At 40.3% G+C, this 16,232-nt stretch overlaps 1 protein-coding gene across 5 annotated transcripts in view; it reads left to right on the top strand.

The window, feature by feature from the left end:
• The window catches only part of LOC119650458 (hippocampus abundant transcript 1 protein), a 70,319-nt gene that overhangs the window by 18,034 nt on the left and 36,053 nt on the right, over positions 1-16,232 (top strand). The window contains exons 1-2 of one of the 5 annotated variants that reach the window (XM_038053317.1): positions 2,546-2,751; positions 8,095-9,120. The exons of 1 other annotated variant lie outside the window; for it this stretch is intronic. In XM_038053317.1, coding sequence (XP_037909245.1) covers positions 8,611-9,120 — 510 coding nt within the window. In that variant the 5' untranslated portion in view covers positions 2,546-2,751; positions 8,095-8,610. Of the gene's footprint in view, positions 1-2,545; positions 2,752-8,094; positions 9,121-16,232 lie in introns of those variants that run through there. 3 more of the 5 variants (XM_038053315.1, XM_038053314.1, XM_038053316.1) reach the window with 3 other exon arrangements.

The raw sequence follows: 16,232 nt of genomic DNA, 5'->3' as shown, positions 1-16,232 counted from the left end.
TTAGCATCTTCAGCATGCTGGGCGGGTAGCCCCCAAAAGCGCAACCCAATATTCTCTCGCCTCCGTTATCGAAAACTGAACTGGCTGGACGCTCTGTTGAGATTTGTTAAGTGATTTGAAAAAACTGCATTCTGGACACATCTGGAGTGACGTTCGCTATACCGTCGGAACCAAGTGCATATGTCAAAAATTTTCTGCTTTAGTGCGTCCAAAATTTCAACTACGGGTGTGTCACTGGGGATGACATAGTTCCTGTAAACCCTTTGCACACACTCCTGTCTGCTGGCATTGCCAGCACCGATCTGAATCAGCCTAGCCTTAATGAGTCCCGCCGACGTTCCAGACGAATTTTCCATGGTGGATCTCTTCGGTCACTTAAATCAATAATGCGAAAGCATGCAGTCTGACCGCCGTAACTGCACCACAATACACAAGTGATTGTAGTTGCGGAAGTGACCTATCAGTACACCGTGGAGGTGCAATCTCATGATTAATTTGAAATAGAACTCTCGAAGTTGCTGGAGACGCATAGAGCCTAGGAATACCTGGTCTATGCAAAGGATCCATTTCCGAGAATTCTACACGCGCTTTTTGGAATTCGTCCCGAAAGTCAGCGGAAACTTCAGCTGGAAGGTGGAGAAGAGTGCTTCGGCGGGTACTGAAACTGTTGCCTGCAGTGAAATGTGGTGTTGTTGATGCCGCCGCCTCTGCCCCCGTCGACTCTCGGTCACCAGTTTCCGCGGTGACTTCAAGCAGGACACGCTCCCTGATGATGGCCGTGATTGTGTCACTGCAGAGTAACGTACGCGAATTGCGAGAAACGCTCGACGAATCTTTGGTGCAACAAGGGGAGGTAAGATGTTATACCTGCCCCAGCCGTTATTTCGTATTAGGAGCGCATGATGAAGGGGTTCATTTCTTCAGTCTACTTCATCCCCTACCTACGCGAACCTGCTGAAGTGGCCACGACAGATTGTGGCAAAACAGCTGCAGCAGGTGGAGCGATGCTCCTGGTTGTCATGCCTAGATGTCGAACCGCCTCACGACTAGCGGTTTCGACGCTTTGTTGTCCATTACGGGAGTCCGACCCAGTCACCAAATCAGACGACTCCCGCCGATTATCCGTACCGGACCTTACAATTCTCCTTCTTAAAAGATGGATTTGTATTTTATACCTAACTGCCAGGTGTGGCGATAGCTTCCTCAGTGAATAATCTGCAAGACTGCAAAGTGCCTGTACTTTCCTCACCTGCCCCTAAGACGCTGCGGTGGCGTACCGCCATTCAGACTGAAGCTCTCCGTCTCTTCTTCTTTCACAACTGGGCTTGAGGCCGGCTACGGCGGAGTTATTATAATTATAATATTTATGGATTAGTTCTTTTAAGTCGGGATATAACCGCCATTGCCTATTTTCGGCCCTTATGCGTGCCATACTTCCAACGAATTAATAATGGTGGTTTATTACAATTTGGAAACGATCAAACTGCTTTGTATACATTTATTAGTTCATTTTTCATAAGTCGTATTATAGGTAATTGACCTATTAAGACAGTTGAAGTTTGAATCTAGAACATTAGCGAATAACAATACCATACTAAACCGGAGGTAATAATGGAATATACTGAAAAATAGCAATAAAAATTGTGGCTGTGGGGCAAAGTTTGTGGGACTCTAAAATTTTCTTTTCCGTGTTTTTGTTGAATTGTCCTGAAGCAGATCTGTTTTCGAATGTAAATGCCTCTTTTGATTCGTCCTGATTCTCTCGGTAGACAATTTATGGAAGAGTATGAAACATAATAATGAAAGTTCGTGGGTTTTGATTACACATTTGTTAAAATATTTACTGAATATCAACATGTTTATAAAATTAAAATATGAATGTAAACCGATTTGCTTTCTATATGTCATATTGTAATTTGTTCGGAACTATGTTCACTAACTCCTCTCAGTGAGTAAACAGCCGACGAGTTAAATGTGGAGGCCGTTGTTTGTCGTTTATAAATCCATGTATGATACGACCGTTGACACTTATGGCAATGAATCCACTCCCCGTATCTTCACATTTAAGTCCGTTTGATGAACGGAAATTATTATTTTTATGTGTGGAATTCTATTTTAGAAATTGCTTGATTGAAATACTTTCCAATCATGAAGTGTGAAACATCACTCAATGTTTTGTGTCATTTCTTCGAGAGGGTACCTTCCATTGGACTCTTCATGGACCGAAATTTGCCTGATTATTTAGTCGTTTGGAAAACTCTTGATAGTTGAAATGTACACCTCTCGTCTCTGCTAAATATACCAATGCAAGAGTGTGCAACACCTCCTGCTAAGGATTACTTTATTGAGCGAATGATGGCGAAAATGAAGCGCTTTTGCTGTGTGTTCTTACAGACACGATGTGGCAGCTATCTCAAGTTCTAAGCAAACAAAGTCTGTAGAGCGCACGTCACAAATCAGCATACACTTTAAGCTCCATCGGCCCCAAGTCCCCCGTAGTGGCGAAGAATATACTGTTGTTGTATAGTAAGAGGAATACTCGTGCAGACATTTTTGTAGTCGGGAGAGACGTCGACCGAAGAAAACAACCACGACGACGGCCGCTTCGAATCCGACCCCGACAAAGTTAGAAGGGTGGAAAATTTGTGTTTTCCTAGTTTATTTTTCGGTTTTTCTAAAGTAATTACTAATTATTCTACTCCGAAGTTGTTGTTTTCTCGATATTGCAAAAGTGGTTGCTGGAAATCTCGGGTAATTCGGCGTTGAACGCGAAAAGACTGTGAACAAGTGAATTCAGATGAGTGAAAATGCGTCTGTAGTGTGAAAATATGCAGACCCTGTCCTCGGTTACAGTGACTTCATGCCATCGATTGTTATTGATTGAATGTCCTTTACGAGTCCTCTTACTGGTTTTCAATGACTATTATGTATTATGATCTAGTCAGGTTAAATGTTACCATGGCGGATACGACGAATGAAGCAAACAAAAAGCAAATGCAACTTTGGCTTGAACCAATTAGTTTATGCGTGATCAATTTTGATTAGAGTAGCAGCAATTGAAGTGGTTGTATGTTATACGAATTATCTACTGGAGCTTGGTCAAGGTGCGTGCAAGCTCCATTGTCCTCTAGAAACGACCAGTCCTTACCGCTTTGGATCAGAAATGAACCGCATGGTTGACTCGCGATTCTGATTCAATTGGTGCCCCTTTGTACATTGCCTTTATTATGGGAGTCATTTGCAGTACTTCAACGGCAAGAATAGAATTGAAATAAATTGGAAAAGAGAACATTAAGCAGATGTAAATTGCAAGTTGCTTAGAGTGCGGCATGGCACAAGTGCTTGCGCAATTCCATATTTTATTGACAATTTCTCAAAATAAATAAAATACGAAACAATGCTTGTTTGCTGACAGCTATAAAAAACTAAATGTTTACTAATGCCTTGTTGTTGCGGTTTCTGCCCTAGTCCTTCCAATTAATTCGGATACCTATCTAATAACTGGCTCTTTTTAATTAGTTTCCGGCAAGGGTCTCACGATATTGTACTGTGTTGTCAGTAGATTTGAGTGCAAGAAAAGCTCCCTTCCACTTCAGAATGCTGACAAGCCCTTCGCCTGACAACTTCTAATAATTATGCAATGACTGCAAACGTAAATGTCAACAAGAGCTGTGTATGTTCCGATTTCGAATCTTATTTTGGAAGTTGCTTCCTTGTTTATGCACTTGGTAAACATCGTTGGTTCTTTTACTTTGCTGTAATTCTGATTGCAGTTGGCTGGAGAGGTGCTTGCTTCCATAAGCAATACAGCCGAAATTGAGAGAGCAAGCATTCGAACAGATTTTTGGTAAAATTGCTTCTTCAAGACATTCAAAAGTATTATAGAATGCTGATATAGAAAGTTCACTCAGAAATCTTTTAAACGACTATGTTCGTTGGTCTTTATCTATTTTTATTAAACTATCTGCATGACTTTGTGAAAAGTTTTCTCTGTTCCGATATATTTATATGTAAGGTTGTTGTAGGATGCGTTGAGCGTACGGTGACGATTCCTGGCCTGGTTAGGAACGGAAGTGAACAGTAATGAGTTCTTGGCACGAACGTTCTTCCCTTAAATTTCCATTTATGGTAGACTCTGTGTAGTCTGTCTTTGCATAATCCCATTTTTTAGCTCTCAGGAATAAATGAAATAGCATGAGAAAGATAAACCAAATTTGAGATCGCCCTTCCCTTGATTACATGATGAAGAGCATATTTAAACCGGTATTGAATTGTTGTTGAGTTGAAACCATATCGTTTGTTAATACTTTGAGACTGCTATCTAGCGTATAAGGGTGGTTCACTTGATATAAGAGGCCATATTGCACTGCATTATCTATGGAATTATATTGTTCCCTCTTAATATTGCCTCTGAACAATTGTTGATTTTGTATGTTATTTTTTAACAATTGATCGCTTTAAAATAATATATTTTTATGAAGCTAGCTCATCATGCTAGTATCCTAACATCCTGGCCAATTAGCCTTTTCTGTTAAATCATTTTCCTTAAACTCATAATACCCCTATTCGATTGCTTGCTACGAGATTTACAAATATATTTCCTGGGTCACTTTGTCCTCCTATGTTTGGTACTTTTACACAGATTTTCGACTCATAACGTTCCATATTAACTTTAAAATGAACTTCCCTATGGTTGACGATAGAAATTTTCTCAATTTTCGTATGGTATTAAGGTCTGGAATGGTAGAAATATTTGATCAACAAGCTCTCAGGTTAGTTATTAGTAAGCTCCACTATAGTTTTATGTGTATCGTTTCTCGAGATAGTGTTAGTTTGGTATTCCCTATTACTGTTCGTATGAATACAGAAGATGATCTAAAAGTAATGTAATATGTAAAGATACGGATCTTTCTTTATACTCTCCTAACAGCATCAACACATTTGGTTCAGTTTTTTAAGCATTAATACCACTGTACAAAATATATTGTTTTGTGTGTTAAATAAACTCCTCTGCAGCAATTATTAACCTCCTATTATCGCCGAATAGCTATCTGGCCATTGAGATAAGAAAACAATTTGCAGTCGGAAGACTGCAGATCTCGAGAATAAGGTGATTGCTCGAGCAGTTCAGTTATGGTCACTTTGGCTTTGTATTGAGGTGCGTTGTCCTGGTGAAGGATTTACTTTCTCTCCTTGATGGTTTCTCACAATTCGCTAACCTGTTTTATGATGTAGTAGTCATATATATAGTCACTCTCTTTTCTAGATAGAGTCTGCCTGTCTATCTGTCATACTCGATTTACTTGGAAACGGTTGGACGTGTTGTCACGAAATTTGGTGAGAACATGTGGTCTGCGTGTGCCCTCACATATAGCGAGTGGCGCTATTTTGTGTTGTTTGAAGCGAAAGAGAGGTGCAATTTTTTTCACGGAATATGGCCATGTAGGGTATTAAATGAAAGGGTTCGATTAGTATACGATATTAGGTGTAACCTAGGGGATATAGGGCTCAAAATGTGTGTCCCAAAAAGTGAAACAAATCTGGTTCTCAGAACCTATCCAACCGAAAAATCTGAAAAAATCACTGTGATGGATCTATTTGAATTTTAGGCCTCAAAATACATCCCTTTTGGGTATCTGCAGAAATAAAGTTACTAGTAGTAAATTTGCCGGAAATCCCCCTTAAATTCATCCCAGGGGTATAAAATCAGCGTAGATATATAGCCTATGTTGATTTTGTACCCCTGGGATGAATAGGACACAATTCTGGAAAGTTGGAATTCGAACTAATATTAACAAAGTTGAAGAAAGTCAAAGTTTCGCATTTCAGGAAAATTTATTGCACCCAAAGACGGGTATGTTCGGATAGCTGATTGGTTAGAGCGCAAAGCTGTCGTATGGAAGGTCGCGGTTCAAATCCCACTGGTCGGATACCAGTCGACTCAGCTGTGAATGAGTATCTGAGTAAAATCAGGGTAATAATCTCGGGCGAGCGCAATCCTGACCACATTGCCTCCTACAGGGTACTGTAATCCTGTAGTGTACCGTTACGGTCTTGAATGAAGTGCTCTAAAACACTTCCAGGCCCTGATTCAATGTGGATTGTTGCGCCAACGATTATTATTATTTAAGACGGTTATGACGTCATATTCATATAATATGAAGTGAACTTATATGAACTGTGGGGTCCATTGGGACGTTCTTGGCTTTTCTTTAGTTATTTGCTAATAAAGCTTCCGGGTAGTAAATAATATAATAAATATATGTGTTACTAGTCGCTTTTAATTTATGTACATAACATATATGTATGTTTTTGTGCCCGGAGTAAAGTAGAAATGCGTGAAGATGCCTTACATCAATTTCGTCAACCGGTAACAGATGATGTTTGTTTATTTAGAATGAACGCAGTATTTATGTCATTAATATGTATGCACCTATGTGTATCTTGGAGTTTGGCAACATATGACGGAATCTCGTCGGCGAGAATGGCATCGAAGCCATAGCATCGCTCAGTAGTCATGAAAGAGGGTTCAGTGCCATATAAAACCAATGAATAATGCTTCTCCGAGTGCGTTCATGCCCTAGATACGTGGCGGATGTCTTTGACGGCAATACATTCAGCATGCTAAGTGTGCTAGGCAGGTAACCCTCGAAATTCATCTGAATATTCTTTTTCTTCTGTTACCGATGTGTAAGTTGAAAAGTTCCACTGAATTCCAGGAACGTCACGTGACCGTGAAGACTGACAGCGGCAACTGCACCATAATATACAAGTGACTATGGTTGGAGTAAGGATATGTCAGTGCTCAGTTGGGATGCAATCTGATCCTTGGGATAGATTTCTTGGAGCCGCTGAAGATTGCATTATTTATACAATGAGTCCATTTTCGAAAATTTCATACACGCTTTTTGGAATCCGTCCTGAACCTTAACGGAGACTTCAGCCTGAAGGTGAAAAAGAATGCTTGAACGAGTACTGATCCTGTTTTCCACAGTGGTGTTGTGGGCGTCGGTGCTTTTGCTTGCATCGCTTTTTGGCCACCAACTATTATACTTTCGCAGAAAGATTACCACACTCCTGTCAGAGGACTATTATGGTTTAGTATAGTTGGGCGATGCCATTACCCCTGAATGTCAGGCATTGTAACACAGCAGTAACAGCATTTTTTATGCATGGAATTTATTTTTTACGGGCCATTAAACATTTTTAAACAAATGAACCGGCATTTATATCAGCCATATTCGTTAAATGTTACCCCATATATCATAGAATGCTTGTGTCCTCTTGGCCAGAAGATTGAGTTTATTGTCTTTTAACCCAACATCGATTTCATTGCCGAGGATAGCTGAAAAGATTATTGAATTGTGGAGCCTTCACCCAGAAACCATTTCATTTTCAGGAAGTCGCTGTTTTGTTATATTTGCCAGGCGATAATCGTAGTTGTTCGCGTCGGCTTCTCCTCGCCTCTTCGTTGTCATTGCTTGCGCCTTACGTCCACTGATTCTCGTCTGACAAAAGTCTTTGTCCCGCCGAGGTAGCTGCTTGCCTTTCTGGCCGTATGTTTCAGATCTTTTGGATTGTTTATAAGGAAATATACTATATATTTTTTTTTTTGAATAGAACTCTCATTCCCTTTTCGTCCTTCAATAGCGATAACCAGGAAGAAATTAGGATAAATATTTGCCAGATTTATCTAAGATATAAAAAGGTGGAGAAATTGATTATTTGACATTCTACCTGCGCTGCACATTTGGCGATTTAGCGAATGCCCTACCGATATCTCAGCCGGGTCCAATACCTTGATCTATCGGATTGTGTTTTGTTAGGTACTAGCAATTGAATGAATTTCAATAACGAGGAATCTTGTAAATGCTATTGTAACTGAAATTTTGCTCGAAAATCCTATAGTTTGTAGGATGACATTATACTTTTGCGCGATCGTTATGGAGACATTTCTACTGAGCCAATCTTTTCTTCCTCTGCGCTGTTCTCGATAAAATGTTGTATGGAAAATCGGAAGAATTAAAACTACAACGATTTTTGCTAATAAACAGAGGTTGCATTTGCTTTTTTGATAATTTTCCATTCATAAAGTTGAATTTTGCTGAAAAAATGATGACAGTGCATAGTGAAAAGTGTCTGGAAATGCAGCCCCTAATGTGAAAAGTGCCTAATGTATTTTGTCGTCTGTTCAGACGGAGGAGTTATAGAACAATGGGATAATATTAGGCACAAGGTGAATTTCGTGGTGATTTGCAGTTGAATTGTTTGCAATTATCGTAGTGCTGTGATAGTGTTAAGTTTCCCGGAAAAGTTTGCAATTTCGTTCCCCCGCTTAGAAATGGCCGTTAATTTGCCTAATGTATTCAACAGAAAATTAGTTAAAAGAATGATTATATAATATAATATGAATATATGCTAATAAAATTATATATACAAATAATAAAATATATCGCAAGTTGAATGAATAGAGTTTATAGTGTTAATATATCTAAAAGAAACAAATTTTTATTGTAATTGTTAAGCGTCTATAAATTTTATAAATAGTCTATGCGTAAGTGAGATAAAATGAATACCTACGAGTAATTACGTGGTTTTTAAATAATTAATATGTTACCGCCGTCTACGCCTACTTCACCGTCCATTTCGGATTTTAAAAGTACTAATTTACCGGGTAACCATTGCGACGACGATGAGCAGAACCGAACTTCCTTAGAATGTTCCTTAAGTAGTAATAGCGACACGACGGTAGAATGTAATTGTGACAGCGTAGAAACTTTTGATGAGGATACATGTACACCAGTTCCTGCGCATAATAGCTTGCTTCTGCCAAACATATCGTTAACTGCGTCTGCTGCTACTTCGACGACTTCGATTGAAGCATCATTAGCTGCAGCTAACGTTAGTGTTAGTCCAAATAATAGGGTGATTGTGGAAAGTGGCTGTCGCGGAAATGCACAAAACGTTTTCTCAGGAACACAATCCGAGCTACCGATATCGCAGGAGCATGAAGCCCACAAAGAATGTCATCAACGTCAGCAGTCGTTATCCCTAGTCATTAAAATCAAGCCTAGACAGAGTTGCACAAATCATATGCAGCGGGTGATGCAGCATTGCAAGGTGCATATTAAATTTGATGATAGATGCGTGCATGCCTATTTTTTGAATGACTTAATTTTTTTATATTAAATTAAAACAGCATGTGAGGTATGACTTATAAGTACCTACAACAATATGAACTTGGCGGGTCAGCCTTCACTTTATATTTTATAAACATAATACATTAGTTGAACTCATATTTGGCGTCTATTAAGGAGTCTAAGCTGGGGAAGGATCTATCCAGGGATCCATTGCTTGGGTGTTTTCTACGTGGAACTTAGAATGTACGAAGGCGAAGTTTCCAGCTGATAAATTTTTCTTAGCGGGGTCATATGCACTGATACAACTTTTATAGTGTGGACCATCAAGTTCCATAAATAAGCATTTACAGTATTCCTTCCTCGTTGTAGCCAATTTTTTACATCCGTGCCATTTTTTTTAATTGGGGAAACAATTGATAGTTATTGGGGACTAAATCTAGTGAACATGCTGGATGGAAGAACAATTCGAACTTCAGGAGAACATGGAAAACCCAAAATTTTTCTCTTCGCTAGGTGCACTTCCAATGATGCTTTTACCCTCCTGAAGGCGATCAATGAGGATAATTCTTTTGCGTTCGAAAAATCAAGTGATAAGTTTTGATGAAGTGTACAAGTGATATGTTTAAAGAAGCGAGACAAACAGAAGACGAACATAGACACCCATGACGACTGGGAACCTAGAGTAGCGAACTTACAGGGTGACGCTCTACCACCAACCATCGTCCCATCGCTAGTCGCCGTAGAAATTGTTCTTACCTTAGCGTTTTTAGGGTTTTAGGCTCGTTGGCCATGAATCCAATTTATTCGCTTCCGAATCTAACCCCTAGAACACATCCTTCCTTCGCACAAAGAAACGATCATGTATGATTGAGTATATTTTGCCACTAGTTTTGGGCATTCGCTGAAGCCGCCTTTTTAACGACTTTTTCGAACACCAAGTTAAAGAGAGTGAGTACGAAACTATTCTTCTATTTAAGTTATTATTGAATTGAAACTTGGTATTAGTTATTTTTTGTCATTCGCTGCCCTTCATTATGGTTTTTACTAACCAAAGTAAGTTGATGGTATTTCCAGTTTGATTATAATTTATACAGATTTTTACGGTAGGCAGAAGTCGTAGGTTTGGTGAATTTGGTGCTCATTGATATCATATTCCCTACATTTTTCGCGGACTTGTTTCCCTGAAAATAACTGATCCGTTGTCATTCCATCCTGCACTGCACAGAAGGTTGGTGGCGATACTAAATGCTATTTGTATGTCGTAGTTTTGTTTGTTGTGAATATTTTGCCTGACCGGGTTAAAAATTCATCTTTAATGGCATCATCGGGATCATAAGAAATTCCCGCAGATCACCCATTCCATAAATGGGGCGCATATTTCAAAATCCAGAGATCCAAATAGAATCGAATACATCGTGTGATAAAAAAATTGTAACCACTTTGCATCACTGATCTACCAATTCAACAATACTAGAGCGCGCAAAATTACACCAATGGCAATTCGTTTTATTGTCTATAGTTTTATAATTATAATTTTTCGCACAAGTCAATTCCTGAACATGGAATTGAAACGCGACAATGCTGTTGCGCTGCATGGAAGGGTAAAAATTGGTAATTTGAAAGCCCTCTAACATTGCTGTCCCTAAATCCTGGTAGAATCGCAGAAGAAAAGTTTGGAGAAAATAGGCACCGCCAATTATTTTGATTTAGACCGTCGATGTTTGCTTTCCATCCGTCAACCAAGAATGATTGAAAAGCAGCTTTCCACACTTTATTTCTTCAATACAAAGACAGCAAAATTCTTCCGATACAGAACGACCTTCTCTAACTGGGGTATATAAAAGAGTATGGTTGCCACCAACAATTACCAAAAGTTCAATCACCGTCCAGAATGAGCCAAAACGCCACAAAGAAGCATGTGTCGCGTTTTTGACCGTCTCAACTTGTGATGCAGTTCAAAATCTAAATTGTTTGTGAACATTTAGCTTTGTATCAATAAAATTCCTGCAAAAATAAAAATATAGCATTTATTTTTGTTACAGTTTTTTCGCCCACGATATAGATCGCTAAAATGGTTATATTTCCTACAAGAACAGGAATTGACTTCAAAAGTATAGAATTGATTCATACTTTTCAGGAATTTCTTATCGAACTCTTAGCAGCATATACATATATATAACAAGCCTTTATCAAGCAAATTGCCTTATCTGCTGATTTTTATGTATACATGTCTTGTTGATTGCTTATTTGTCATTTTGAAATTAAGCCAAAACTATAATATGTGTTTTGCCAGCTTGGTATGAAATTAAGATAAATGGATAAGATTAGGTGGAAATCGAATAGGTCGATAAAGGGAGTTGTACCTGATATGGGTGCAAATAAGATTGTGGTTAGTATAAGAGACAATGAAGGGGAGATGCCTTATTGGATTAGTGAAAGTTACATAGAATGCCGACTACATATAGGTTAATAATAATGATAAATTATTATTGTATTGGGTGAGATTAGTGAATGCAGATTTATGGTTCAAAGCATGTTTATTTTAATAATTCAGAACATATGTCCGTTTGTTCTTTTGAATTAGATCTTTCTCCTTTTATGGCATGATAGACATTATCGCAATTCATTGTCATATATTACTTATCATAATTCCCCTGTATGCTGAACGTACCGTGAACCATAATAAATAAAATTTTTTCATCAATATAGCCAATGTGGGAATGACTAAAGGGGCCGGTTTTGGGTAGTCATTTTACGTCCCAGAAACGTTTGTTGGGTAAATATGTTGTCGTTGAAAACGTGTGCCCAAAAATCAGAAAGACCTGATGTTTAGTTGACAAAAAGCTTATTGGGATCTCCAATAAACAAAAAAAAAAAAACAAAAAAAAACATTTCTTTTGTTTTAATTTTCTCATTGAAGTCGCAAGGACGAACACAAAGACACACACAATGTAATGAACGTTATTCAACCTGTGGCAATGAAATCGGCAAGCTAGCCATCACAATGTCTAAATTAATAACTACAAAAATTGATCTCCTTGCCGAATGTTCTATGATTGCGTTATGTGGAGGAAACTATCCAGGCCCAGTCTAGAATATTCCAGATAACGCCATTAAAAAGGCGATTCCAATCAAGGTACATGCTAGTGCGAAGTAAATCTTCTTCTCTAAGCAAGACCTAGAGAGAACAATCTACATCACACCTAGGATATTCCTTGTGTTGCTACATATATATATAGTTCAAAAAGCCCACGGACCCTCTTCCCGCCCAACCGGACCGAGGGGCGACCAACCTAAGGATGGGCTGAAGGCAACATCCAAAGGCCCGCATCACAGCGATGATGCGTTTTAACGCAAAGTGTGTGCGACCATGCGAAAATGTATTGCTACATCCCGATTGTCGCAAACACTTCAGCCAATGACGCGGAGGTCCTACACTACAGAGACATGGATCTTATATTGAAGACAGTGCGGATCAAGACTGAAACCCATTAGGTCAGATTGTTACCGGACAGGACTCTTCGGACTATAGCACAGGTTGCAAGGATAACTGCTTTTTGCATCTCCATGTATAGTCCAGCCCTAAGATCGAGCGTTTTCAGCGCTTTATGTAAGTTCTGCGGGACTAATCCCGTCGCTGAAATTATTACTGGGACTACTTCGATCTTTTGCAGTCTCCAGGTCTGCCTCATATCGTCTGCCAAGGGGCCGTAGTTCCGGATTTTTTCGTGCTGTTTTTCAACAGTGTTCCGGTCCAACGGTACGGCTACATCGATTATAAAGCACGCTCGTTCTTCCTTCAGAAGCAGAACTAGATCGGGTCTGTTATGATTAACACTGTGGTCGGTGGCAATAGTGTGGTCCCACAGTAGTTTGACCCGATCATTTTCCAAGATTCTCGGCGGAGTATACTTATAGTAAGGATGGTAGGTTGCCACTAAGTTATACTTCAACGCAAGGTTTTGATGGAGAATCTTGCAGACGGAGTTATGACGATTGGTGTACTCGGTACCGCTCAACATCCTGCACGCAGATGTTATGTGCTGGATGGTCTCCTCTTCACAGTTGCATAACCTACAACTGGAGTTGGTGATTGAGGAGTCGTGAAGAATGTACCGTTTATAATTTTTTGTTGGGAGCGAAGCATCCTGAATTGAAGTTAGGAATGCTTCGGTCTCATAGAAAAGTACACCATTTGTCAACCATTTGTTGGAGGCTTCGATGTCAATGCCTGACAACAACAAATTTTTTATATGACCTCCGTGAATGGGTTTCTCTTTCCACATGTCGATCTTCTGTTGGACTGAAGTAACATTCGACATGGGATCCCATTCTCTGCTTCTCAAGTTCAAAGGAGATAATTTATTATCTGCCATGACGGTAGCCTGATGTATTTGGCTAGAGGATTGTTTCTGATAGAAAAACTCACGAAGAGAATGCACTTGATTGTAGTGCAAGGTTTTTAAATCAAGTACCCCCCTTCCTCCCTGATGACGTGGGATAGTGATCCTCAATTTTTCGGCAGCTCTATTATGCATGTTGTTTGCAAGAACTACTCTTACCCGTCTATTGACAGCTTCTAAATCAGTATTACTCCACTGTATCACACCGAAAGTGTATAGAAGGACGGGAATGGCGAAGGTGTTGATTGCCATGATTTTATTTTTCCCGTACAGCTCAGTTTTAAGGACAAGATCCAGACGCCGTTCAAATTCCCCCAGCAACTTAGATTTCATAATTGCCACAGCAGGTGTTGTTGCTTGCAATATGCCGAGGTATTTGTAGACGTCGTCCGAATCCATACCCTCAATTCGGATGTTATTTTGGCTGTATCCTTCGTTGTCGGTGTGTTTTCCCCGAACAATTGTTTTTATGCGACATTTCTCCAAACCCAACTGCATGCCGATATCCCTGCTGAACTGGATGGTGATGTCCAGCAAGGAGCGAAGTTGGTTCTCGTCTTTGGCATACAATTTGATGTCGTCAATGTACATTAAATGGCTTAATGTACATTTCGACAATATGCCATGCTTGACTTGGAACCCGTATTTGCTTTCATGCAAAAGATGGGATAGTGGATTCAAAGCCAAACAAAACCACAGTGGGCTTAGAGAGTCGCCTTGGAAAATGCCACGCCTGATTGGTATCTCTCCTGATGTTTGCGAAGATACCGATAGCTTCGTGCTCCAATTCTTCATTACTGTTCTCAGTAGAAGAACAACATTCGGGTTGATTTTATACAAGCGTAACACTTGTAGTAACCACGAATGTGATATGGAGTCAAAGGCTGATTTATAATCGATGTAGGCTGTCGAGATGTTTCGTTTTTATTGGACAGCCTGCTTTACAGCTACCGTATCGATTATAAGCTGTTCTTTGCAGCCTCGGGAGCCTTTTGCGCATCCTTTTTGCTCTTCAGCTATCAATTTATGAACATCAAGATGTTTTGAGATGTTCGCGCACAGAACTGAAGTGAAGACCATGTAGATGGTAGGAAGACAAGTAATTGGTCGACATTTTGAAGGGCAAGAGACACCCTGTTCCTTGGGGATGAGGAAAGTTATCCCCTTGGTGAAAAATGGTGGAACTAAATCAGGATCGGCAATCATCTGATTAAATTGATTTGCCAATATCCTGTGAGTGCTCTTGAACCGCTTCAGCCAGAAGTTGTGAATCTTGTCAACTCCTGGCGCCTTCCAGTTACCTGCCTTGTCAAGGACTGCTTTAACGTCGACTTCAGTTACGTCAGGCATGGTCATTTCGGGGAGGGCCTCGCATGAACGCATAAGGTGTGGGAGCCACGCTGCTTCTAAATTGCAACGACTGGATTCGCTCCAAACACTTCTCCAGAAGTCTTCTGCCTGATCCAGATTGAGGTTACTTTCCCTACCTGAGTTGATGAGATTTTTGTAGAATCCTCGTTGGTTCTGGAAGAACAAGGTGTTGTCTGTCCTTCGCTGAAAGCTTTTCTGATACCTACGGATGCGATTGGAGCATACCGCAAGTTTCTGCTTCAGCACCTCGAGGATTTCTTCGATTGGCATATCATTGGACAGATGATAGTTTCCAATGATGTTCGCAACGCATCTGTGCACTCTTGGTGATGGATTTTCAAGGAGTGCTTGCGTCACACGACCAATCTCCTTTCTCAACTTTTCGACTCTTTTGTTGAGTCGAAACACCCAGAACGGTAAAGTTCCTCTGCGCATACCTCTGTTATTCGCACTAAGATGTTGGTTATGGAGACGAATAACCGTGGCAGCTGCAACGTAGATCAGGCTGTGAACCTCTGTAGCAGTAATCTCGCTAGCCAAACGATCAGCCAAAATTCTGTCAACGGCAGCAATGATGTTAGTAGTTGCCGAAGTAAACTTCAGTTTTGGGATCCTTGGCCTAGCGTCTGGGAGAATCTCAGCATACTCTGTGAATGTGACCTGGAATGCGGTCAAAGCCTCATTATAAATTGGGTCGACATCCCCAGTTACTAAGCTTCTCCTGACTACTGGATTCATGGAGTGCCTTACAGGTGGAGTACTTGTGTTACTCCTTTGACTAGTCCGGTAATTTGATGACTCCAGCCCGAGCTCAAGTGAAACCTCTTGGAAGATTTGTTGCCTAGTTGGTAAGGCAACTCGGTTGTTATTCACGATCACTCGGTACTGGTTGACGACGTTCTGTTCCGGAACATGACTTAGCTCCGGAAATCGGGTTATGAACGCGTCATGTAGTCGATGTCTGTACCCTGATGGATTCCGTTCCAAATCCGTGACACGGTAATAGGCGCGGACGATAAATTCGTTGAGTTGGTTCGTCCAAACCATACGACGCCTAGGTCTCCCGTCCTTGGTGGTTGACGGCATAACCGCCAAAACATCCAAGGGCGAAGAGCCGCTCTGATGTTGTTGAACGACCCTTAACCGTGTTGGGTACTGTCTTCGTGTCCCTGGGGTCCCATTTAAAGAATTTAAACCATAGTCCCCAATTTTATTCCCACGAGTAATGGGGAACCAGTCAGCCCTGCAACAGAGCCCCAATGTTGCAATGCCCCATGGTTACCTCCAAAGGTAGGGAAGGTATTTGGAGGGGAGCCGC

Source organism: Hermetia illucens, chromosome 2, assembly GCF_905115235.1.
Source record: "Hermetia illucens chromosome 2, iHerIll2.2.curated.20191125, whole genome shotgun sequence".
Lineage (NCBI taxonomy): Eukaryota > Metazoa > Arthropoda > Insecta > Diptera > Stratiomyidae > Hermetia > Hermetia illucens.
This window is presented reverse-complemented; position numbering and strand designations above follow the sequence as displayed.